The sequence below is a fragment of the Poecilia formosa genome, unplaced genomic scaffold, assembly GCF_000485575.1.
Source record: "Poecilia formosa unplaced genomic scaffold, Poecilia_formosa-5.1.2 Scaffold220, whole genome shotgun sequence".
NCBI classification, from domain to species: Eukaryota; Metazoa; Chordata; class Actinopteri; order Cyprinodontiformes; family Poeciliidae; genus Poecilia; species Poecilia formosa.
Genome location: NW_006800159.1, coordinates 484,501 through 494,880, shown reverse-complemented (window position 1 = coordinate 494,880; position 10,380 = coordinate 484,501). Strand labels below are relative to the sequence as shown.

Genomic DNA, 10,380 nt, shown 5'->3' with positions numbered 1-10,380 from the left:
GAATATAACAGGGTTCTACTTTTAAATTAAAATCTGTGATAGAAACCAGGCAGCGGAGATCTGCATCAGAGATTATTGTTTCAGAAATAACAGCAAGCTGTTGATTACATTTTGGTTTAAATTTGCATATTCTAAATCACACATAATTGAAATTATTGAAAAGTAGAAGAGATTTGTGTGTGTGTATATAGGTGTGTGTGTGTGTGAGAGAGAGGTCCACGCAGCACCAGCGCCCCCTTCTGTCCGGTTTGGCACATTGTTACACATCTGAACATGTTCTAAAATCAAATTGAGCATTTTTATATAGAACAATTTGAATACATCAACTTATTTTTTCATGTCACAGGATTAATAAACATGTGCACATTACAGTCTTCAGTGTTTTTAATTTGTAGTATAAGTTCTACTGTTTCATGGATGCAATGCATGGAGTCAGAATGAATTATTGCCTGAGTCGTTTCATCTGAAACATCCAGTGATTAATTTATAGTGTGATTGTTCATGAACTGCTTTTTAAAAGGCTCGTTCCTATAGGCATATATTTTTGAAGAATCATAATACTGTAATTTACAGTGGGAGACAATAGAATTCTTCCACCTAGTGGGCAAAATGTGTGGTGCACCTCTGTTCTGGAAGACATTCACAGCGTCTTGGAGATGGATGTGACGGAGGTGCAGGATCCGGGTTTGTGTAGATACAACATCCAGAAGGTATGAGAGGCCCATGGGACAAGCCTTCACTGACATAAAGATGACCAAACCCTCTCACAAACAAGAGAGAATAATGGTGTTTGTGAGAGAGTTTGGTCATCGGTATGCAAGTGAATGGCTGCATTGTGCAAGTATGTAGGTAGCATGTTTTGTCCCATGAAGCCACTCTTACAGTTCAATTTCTAACACCTACAGTAGGTAAAACCTCGTATCATATAAGCAAATATTACATGGAAGCACCATGCCATGTCGTGGTCAGAGGTATTTCTTACTTTTGTCTGCTTCTGCATATCTGTTGCATTTGCTGAATTAGCGATCTCTGTGTTGTCAAAATGTTTTGTACTTTTTTCTGAAAGACATTTTGTGTAAAAAAAAAACAACAAAAAAAAAACAAAACATAAATGAAGTAAAGTTAGCTACTCTCAGAACAAAGGCAAAAAAAAGAGAGAAGGTAACAGGTCAGCATTTCATTTTATGCTTTCTGGATTGAAATGAAATGACGTCAGACTTGCGTAGCGTTTTTCAGGGTCAGTGCTGGTGAGTAGGGCACCAGAAGAATCAGGCTCAATCAGAAATTAATCACAGTCATAATATGTGTGAGAATCTGTTACATGCAACAGATATTTGCACAGTGAAAGTAAGCAATGGAGAAACTTGGCATGAGCACAAAGCAAACGACTGATGAGGAGCTGTCCATGTACAAGTCAAAAACAGAAGTGAGTAAAAAGTGAGGAAAGTAGAAAGACAGTCTGAGGTCAGATATGTTGATCAGTGAGACGAAAGCTCAGGTTGAATTGAGAGAAAGGAAATTTATTCAAAAATCATTTTTATTTATAAATGCAACAACAAACCCGCATGAATTGTAAGGCTATGAAATTCAGAAAAAAAGACAAATTATCAAAAGATGTTCACTAAAAGTGCACAAGTACACATAAGCAATTGTGAACTTTTATAATTATTGGATAGACAAACTGAGGTTATACTAAATTGTAAGTAATTGGAAAAATTTCAAAGTACAATATAAAAAAGTGAAGAGCCATAGTCAGAAGAATATGGAGGATACAATGTTTCTGAAATTCACTTCATGTAAATATGTGAAAGAGCAAATGAATTTCCGAGAGAGAACAGTTTCACATAATACAAATGTGAAACATAAATAAATCACCAGCAGCAGCAGGGAGAAGTTTTCAAAGCTGATTGGTCAACATGCTAACTAGCCTTAACATTCTTGACAGGTTCCATTGTGAGAAACTGGCAGCAAGAATCCAAGCATGATTGACAGCGATAAAACCCTCCTCCTAGCTCAGACTGGTGGTTTCTGACAGGGCTGTGTATTTCTACAGATAGCAGTAAGGAAGCAGAGCAGCTCGACATGTATTTTTTCACACATTATCTGCTGCATAGTGTACTGTCATGACAAAGTGGCAAATATGTAAAAAGCAAATATTTTCTGAACCTTACCTACTACAGCTCTAAATAAGTCATTTAGGTGAATTGTGTTGGTTCCTTCCAGCTGGAGATTTGACATATGAAACGAAAACAATGAATAGAAAAGGGTCAAAAAATGATTCTTAATAGCTTATGCTAGTCTTCATATATGTTTGAATAGATTTAACCTTTAAAAGACTGTAGAGCTTGTAAAGTTCATAATTAGAATTGACAACAGGATTAATAAGGCAAAGAATTCAGCCTTATTAACTGTCTATACATTTAAGGTTTTATGTAACAGAAGAAGTTCCTTCTCTCATTGCAGTCTCTGATGCCGAAGGATGAGTTGCTGTTCTTCTCCAGGACTCCACATCTCTCAGCCGGGCAGCTTGGAATGTTCTGGTACTGCACCGGTTCTCCACCCACCCAGAACCACTCATCACCAAGGTAACGCAGGCCGGTCCACACCTACCGACATGTAGCAGGGAGGTCAACACAAACACTGACGATGAGTTGGTAAAGATCACCAGAGAGTAAACAGCAGCCCACCTCCTCAGTGGTTGCCAGTTGGATTATCTCTTGTGCAAAGTCATGGTCGTCCTCTGTGATGAGGGTTGCCAGGTTGTATCTGTTGACTTTGTTCAGAGTCCTGCAGTGCTCCAACGCCTCCTCCCACGTTTTATTCTCCTTCACCAGAGTCAGTGACTCATCATAGCACATGAACGTATGTCTCTGCTCACACTCATCATTCCTCCATTTGCTGGTGAACGACACCTTATAAGCACAGTGTTCGTTTGAGTCTGGTTCTACAAGAAACAGTGGAGAAATAGATTCTACCGATGAAATCTGGAGATCATTCAGCAAATTATATCACTGATATGAAGACGGCTCAATTTAATGTCAAGATCCAAAGGCACTGGAGAGCTTATTAATCCTGTTCTCTTTAAAGTATGAGAAAATGAAATGAGCAATTTTATTTCAAATCTAAACCTTCCCTCATGCTTTTGCATTTTTAATGATAAGGGAATATGATTTGTCATGCCTATGTTGAGAAACTCCCCACTACTAGAAACATTTAAATATTTTTGCTGAAGTAGAGATGAACCGATTAGAATGTTGTGGCTAATGTCAAATTGTCTTTCATATCTTATTGGAGATTAGCATTGGTATCTTAATAAAAACAGCAGTCTCCCTGTGTATGCTCTATATTTTATGAGTCTAATGGCCTTTACAATAGAAATCAGACAGCAAATGGGCAAAAAGAGAAGGAAATGATACAGCAGTTGGTTCAAGGTCAGAATCAAGCTTCCACATATGGAGCGCCCACTACCATCAGGCTGCATGTTCATGGTAACCTACAGTTACTATCTTTGATACAGTTACTCTATTCAAGTTCCTTTAAAGGGGCAGTGTTATGTTTTCCAGGCACATGATGATGTTTTATAACACAATCAAGTAACTGTTACCTTTAGTTGCAAGAATGCTTTATATGTCAAATATCACTTAACAGAAATTTGACTTTGTAATTTAACGCCTTGAAATTGGGCCATTGCCTCTTTAAATCTCCCGCTCTTTCTGAAATGCCACCTTTAAGTCATCACAACATGGCTCCTCTATTAACTGTTTAACAATGTTTTTATCAGCGATGCACTGAGAAGTAGCTCATATAATGAGCTGAGAAGATTTGCAGTTCCAACAGGTGTTTGTTAATTGCTGCTGGCTAGTCTTAAGGAGCAGAGTGGGGGAGTTTTACAGAGCACCTTTTACAGAGGTGCTCTGTAAAATGGAAGTTTGGAAACTTGGAAACTGCATCTCTGAGGAGAAGCTTTATCCTCAAAGGGAATAACATTATAACACGATGTAAAGTTCAAAAAAGTTGATTTTACATAACACTGCCCCTTTAAGAACTCGAAACATATTGTCCAAAAATTGCTAACTTTATAGATGGATCATATAAATGCTAGTCCAGGCGAACCTGCTTTGCTACCTTCTGAATCATCCAGTTTAAGTGAAACTGGACAATTCCAACTCCGACAGCACATGAGGCCAAAGTGAAGAGGCGTGGAGGCGCCACTAGTGAGCGCACCCTCGCAACTAGTTAATCTCTTCAACTATAAACCTAGTTTAAGTTAAGCTGTGGATCTTTTGTCTGTTATTGTTATTATGTAGAGTTGCAGCTCTTTTCCAATAAAAAGCAGAACAAATATTAGCTGGTTTTACTAATGCTCAGAGAAAAGCGAAGCACATTTTTATATCAGAGGGTGCAGCAAAACATTCGATAACGGAAATCAGAGTTTCTGCTTTTAAGCTAAATGCACACATTCTTGATTTACGAGAGAAAGCTACATCCATATGATGTAATATGATGATTGTTTGGAGAAATTATTTCTCAAGATTTTGTTCAAAATAAATAATTTTCAAGTTTTCTAACTTGTCTCTATCATTACCTGAACTGTGATGTTTTCCTTACCGTTGAAGTCCCAGTTGAAGAAGGTTGCTACTTTGTCTTTCATGGACCATTTCCATGGGCTTGTGTTATTCTCTCGGTACAGTCCAAGCCAGCCTTGGTACCTGTAGAACTCCAAGATTTCTGTTTCATTTCTGATTGTGATCAGACCATCGTGTTTCTCCCTGCAGAAAGACTGGGCTCCTCTCCATGTCTCCGTGTAGTAATAGTAGTAAGAAAACTTTCTCTGTCTGAGGCCCGACAGCTGCACACAGGCAAGATGGGAGGCGAGTAGCAGGAAGAAAAAGATGCCGATGTTCCTCATCTTGAATCTGCGGCGCTGGTCTCCAAGCCACATAACCAGTTCTATTAAATAATTTCAGTGAAATATTCAGCATCTTCCACGGAAAGACAGAAATACTGAATTGCTTCAAACAGCTGAATTTAAAAAACAGAAGCTGCTTTCCGACCACACAAAACATTTATCAGGTGTCAACTGACTCTTTTTAATTGCTGTGTTGAATTAAAAATAGGTGGAATTGGACAGTGTGTAAAAAGATTGAATTATATTTATTTGAACTGAATTGAATTAATGCTATTTGGGCATAATTTAGACCAATTTGTCTAAATCGGTCTAATAAACCTTGTAATATAAACCTCAGTGTGCCATAAATTAGCTGCGTTTCCGCTACAAATCTACACAAAACTTTGTAGCTATTCAGCTAATGTCAAAAAACACAATTTTTCACAGTTGTGGTGTTTCCTAAATAAGAAACGCAATTAAAAATCACACATGATTCCATGACTTATTAATGCAATAAGTCATTCAAAAACATGCTGCAGAGCATTATTCTCCAGTCACTTCTTGTCGTCTTTTTATTTCTTCTGAATTTTTGATTCCACAACATCACCTTATAACAGTATAAAGAGGAAACGTTTCTATCCAGTGCAAGTATTAATATATGTTCTCAACACATGGAAGCGTTAAAATGAAGTAGAAATTATTAAGGGGGAAAAAAATAGTAAATGCAAACATATTTATGGGTAATTTAAACAGGATTTAACTTTGAACAGTTTTTATCTAAAAACATCCTAACTCACCTCAGTGTGCAACAGAAAAGCAGCTTTGAAGCTCAACTTTAGGTAATAGTGATTCTTGATTTGTTCCCTCAGTTAAGAAGCTCCACCAACCAATCAAAGCAAAGCATTAAACTTATCAGTCATTAGGATGAGGTCACCACCCTGTTCCCTCGCTCCTCATGGTTCTACTTTGCATCTTATCCTGAATCTTCTCACAGTGACAGATGTAGGAAAACAAGATAAATTGTTCTGTCATCATGTTAGCTAGTGGCTAATGCTCTGCTACGGGATAATTGGCTGGGTTTCTTGTTTTCTAGCCATCTTTTTTTTGTTTTTTTATTTGGTGGGGTACGTACATTAATGGATCTACTACTTTTTATTTTACTTTTTACTTATTTTTTTTATCTCTAATAATCCTTTGACTAAATGCATTAGGTGTAATTGTATTTTTATACAAATGTTTTTTCAATTGCCTGTGATGTTAAGTTTGAAAGGAACACATTCAAATTCATGTCTGACTTCCTTCTCCCTAAGTTGTCATGATTTGGTTTCTTGTTTGACCCAAATGCTGACACACCCAGAGGCAAAAAGGTGGAGAGTTTTAATAACAGTTAAAAAAGTAAACTTACAGAACTTTCAAAAATGGAGGACGTGGAAAACAAAGAAAAGAAACAGATAGAGTAAGAGCAGAATCCAGAGAAAAACTAGAATGTTCCTCTGTTTTACTGCACACATTACAGAAAAAGAAAGTTAGCTAGCCTACATTCTGCAATAGAAACAAAGGACAAATCACAATTTTTTTTTGGCACCAAGTAGAGACCAAGCTGTGGACAAGCTAACAAGCAGTTTGCCTGTTTATTAGCCATGCTAAGTTTAGAGTTAGACTTAGCTTGTATGTTAGCTTGTCCACCGAATTGTCTACAGCAGTGGTCCCCAAAGTCGGTCCTCGAGTCGGTCCTGCATGTTTTAGTTCTCTCCCTGGTGGTAGTAACAACCTTTTCAGAATGTCAATGTTCTCCTTACGCCTCTAATGAACCATCATTTGATCCAGGTGTGCTAAACCAGGGAGAGAACTGAAACATGCAGGATACCGGCCCTTGAGAACCGACTTTGGACACTCCTGGTCTACAGACAGACTTGCTAACAAACAGGTAAGCTGTTTGTTAGTTTGTTAGCTTGTTTGTTTGTTAGCCAAGCTAAGTTTAGACAAGCTAACAGATAATTCTGGTAAGTCCAAGAGAAAAGTGCAGAGAGGATGAGAAGAGTATTTTTTTTTTCCCAGACTATCTAAATATTCTTAAACTGAAAGATTAAATTAAACTTTAGCTCAACTTTGAAAAGTATCCAACAAAAGTGACAAGGTATTTCAGCTTCTGCACAAGTCAACACCAAACCAAAGACGACTCTATATTGTCAGGATCTTTTGTGAAGTTGATGGAAGAACTGGTGAAAGCTTTCAAATTAAACATCTTTTAGAACTCAGAAATTAAGGCCAGTTGCATTTTGAGGACTACCCTGAACTTGGTGACTTGCATAATGGATTGACATTGGCCACTGTCTAAATTTACAGTATTTTCTTAAGTGATAGTCATTTAGCTTCCAGTTTCCTGCTCATTTGCTTAATGGGATTTAAGGAGACACTAAGGAGGTTTGCATTTGGTTAATGAGCTTTTGCTCAAAGAAATCTCCTAGTACGTTTTATTTCATAATCATTCTTGGGTTCACATCCTCACCTGTCCACCCCTCACTTAATAAACTGGTTGCTTATACTCAGAGGTAGCTGGAGTACTCAAAAATTTTACTCAAACAAGAGAAGCACTACTTTGACATCTTTTTAGCCATCCAAGAAATTATTCAAGTATGAGAAAAACGTATTTGGTAAAAAGGCTACTGAAGTAATAAGTAACTGATCAGAATATCATTTAAAATATATATAAAAAAATAAATATAAAGTTATGTGGAAAGTTATGTTGGTATTTTAAGGACCAAAATGAAAATAATTCATATAAGCAGCATAATAACAACATTGGGCAAAATAAGAACATTTCGAAATCGATTTCTTTCAACATAAAACTTAATAAACATGAATAAAACTGCAGATGTGTGTCTGTGTCTGGTGAATTTTTGGCTAAAACATGTTTGTTCTTCACTCGGTGGAGTTACCCACAGTGGGTCGAGTATCTGAAATGTTACACAAGTGAGAGAAGCGATACTTCAGAATAAAATGATTCAAAAAGAAGTAAAAAGTACAGTGGAGTAAAAATACTCCTAGAAGTACATTTCCCCCAAAACGTTACTCCAATAAATGACACTGAGTAAATGTAATGTGTAGCTACAACTCAGCTCTGCTTATATTGAGTTTTTCCATTCAGAGAAGTGTGTCTCTGTAAATCCATCCAGGAAAATCCTGTCTCACTACATTATGACTTTGTTGAAAAAAAAAAGAATTATGTTAAATATATATAAAAATTTAACTTAATTAGATCCATGAAAAAAAATCACTGTGTAATACTGTATGCATGTATGTGATGATTTACATGACCCAAAACTCAGACCTGAGAAAGGTTAAAGAGGATTTATTAACATATGAAGGGATGTGTGAAGTATTTGAGTTTTGATAGTTTATTCATCCTACTATTCTTTGTCTAAAATAAATCTGTTTGTTATTCTGCACTGGATTTTTCAAGCCTCATCCACTTTAGACAAACATCAAACAATATTTATTTCTGCCAGTAGGTGGCAGTAGTGGTTTAGCTGTGAGTGACAGACGCTAAGCTCTTTACTTGGTATCTGATATCAAGAGGATTAGTATCACTAATAACTACTGAATTATTACATAGAATATCATCATCATTGAACAGTTTGCTGATTTGATTTCCTTTAGTTGATTATAACAAAATACAGAACAAAGATTTTAGGCAAATAACTTTTTTTAAATTAATGAACTACAACATAAAATAATGTAGCAGTATAGAAATAAAAAAAATCCCTTATTACCTTTTATTTCACATAATTGTTTATTAGGATAACTGAGTCTGTAACTACAATCTGCATGCAGCCTAAATAAGAATTCTATTTTTCTTTCAATAGTTAACACACAAAAGTTATTATATTCACCTGTTTTCATATTTCAGTTTCAGATTTATATGAGTTCCAGTAAGATTTTTTTTTCAACTGCCTGAACTGATGGTAATAATTTATTCTGCTTGCTAAAATTGCCTCTCTGATCTCAGATTACAATGAGAAAAGCATTCATTGATTTTGGAGACTATGTTGATATTCCAGATTTTGTTTCTCTGTCTCTGTTGGAGGTCAGGTTTGAGTTTAGTGAGCTCACCCTCTCCTCCGTCCTTGACTTTTTCTTTTCCAACTCAGACTTCTCTTAAGGATGAATGCTTGTTACTGCTTGTGTGTATTGATGATGTTACCTCAGCTAAAATTGGAGTAATTTGAGAAATGGAACAAAAGTTTTAATCTCCTCTTGCTAACATGAATCTGGTACCAGCGCTCACCTTGGTTTTGACAGTATTGATATTTAGATCCATACGCTGACCCCTAATTTGTAGGAAGGTTGGGTTATGTTTGAACAGTCCAAATATTTCATATATTTTGAACACAGGATGTCGTCCAGACCCAGTTATAAAAACTGATATATAAGGTTTTTAACAGCAGACCAACTCAAAAACATTCTTACATACAAGTACAGAGAGAATGTCAAAGCTTAAAGCTCTCCCCTTCACCATATTACTGCCCATAATAATATTAATACAGCAACTAGAGAGTACTTTGAATATAACAGGACAGAATAGAAATCACTTTTAACCTTTATGGTAGCTCAGTGGTTACATGTAGCTGTGCCAGCAGAAAGGGGACAGTCAAGTCAAAACATGCGGATTCAAACAAAGGTAAAGATTTGTGAAGCAGAGTTTACTTTGACTAGGAATATTGCTAAAATAGCACACATTTAAACTATTATTCTAGCCCTCCTACAATGACCTCCAACCACTCAGCTAGTTTAAGTTATCATCTACGAATGAAGAGTCTTTACTTACAGTATTAAACTGCCGAACAAATTTATATGACTGTTTATCTACGGGTTTATAGCAGCACTTTCAGTTTGGGCCATATCAAAAATCTGAATGTTCTTAAAGGGCCAGTTGCGCCTGAATATATTGACAAAACCAATTAAACTGCTACAATATCAATAAATACTTTGTGATTGTTTTAGTGGGTTTTTTGCAAATAAAAAAAAAATACAGATTTTGTGGTGCCAATTTAGAAATGTTTATAAGCATTTTTTACAATATTTGCACTATGATAGTGTGTTAAATGTGACTTTTTACTACTCTCCCTAACAGTTATGAACTATAAGTAAGGCTGAGGCCTGAAGCAGTCACTTAAACTCAATGTTTTTGACCAATTTTGAGAAAATTTGCAGTAAAATCAGATGAAACAATGTGGAGATTTGTTGATCTTATGTGAATTTTGTAGATTTGTGAAAAACTGGACGGTCTTATTGATGTAATTTGGAGTCTAGAGGGCCACATAAAAAGCTCCAGCTAATTACACTACCCTGGAGGTACACAATTGCTACCCTCCCCTGTAGTTTGACCCTGATATTTTTTAGGTTTTATGTAACAGAAGAAGTTCCTTCTCTCATTGCAGTCTCTGATGCCGAAGGATGAGTTGCTGTTCTTCTCCAGGACTCCACATCTC

At 36.3% G+C, this 10,380-nt stretch overlaps 1 protein-coding gene and 1 long non-coding RNA gene across 3 annotated transcripts in view; one reads left to right on the top strand and one right to left on the bottom strand.

Annotated features, from left to right (window-relative positions):
• LOC103149233 (secretory phospholipase A2 receptor-like) overlaps nucleotides 1-4,939 on the bottom strand; it is a 29,736-nt gene extending 24,797 nt beyond the window's left edge. Inside the window, exons 1-3 of one of the 2 annotated variants that reach the window (XM_016679795.1) lie at nucleotides 4,609-4,939; nucleotides 2,688-2,944; nucleotides 1,569-2,606 (exon numbers count right to left, since the gene is read on the bottom strand). In XM_016679795.1, coding sequence (XP_016535281.1) covers nucleotides 2,421-2,606; nucleotides 2,688-2,944; nucleotides 4,609-4,909 — 744 coding nt within the window. In that variant the 5' untranslated portion in view covers nucleotides 4,910-4,939 and the 3' untranslated portion in view covers nucleotides 1,569-2,420. Of the gene's footprint in view, nucleotides 1-1,568; nucleotides 2,607-2,687; nucleotides 2,945-4,608 lie in introns of those variants that run through there. The other variant, XM_016679794.1, reaches the window with a different exon arrangement.
• LOC107838207 (uncharacterized) overlaps nucleotides 1-10,380 on the top strand; it is a 27,247-nt gene extending 16,867 nt beyond the window's left edge. The window contains exons 4-5 of the long non-coding RNA XR_001664266.1: nucleotides 2,464-2,585; nucleotides 10,330-10,380. This is a non-coding gene — a long non-coding RNA (uncharacterized LOC107838207). The remainder of the gene's footprint in view (nucleotides 1-2,463; nucleotides 2,586-10,329) is intronic.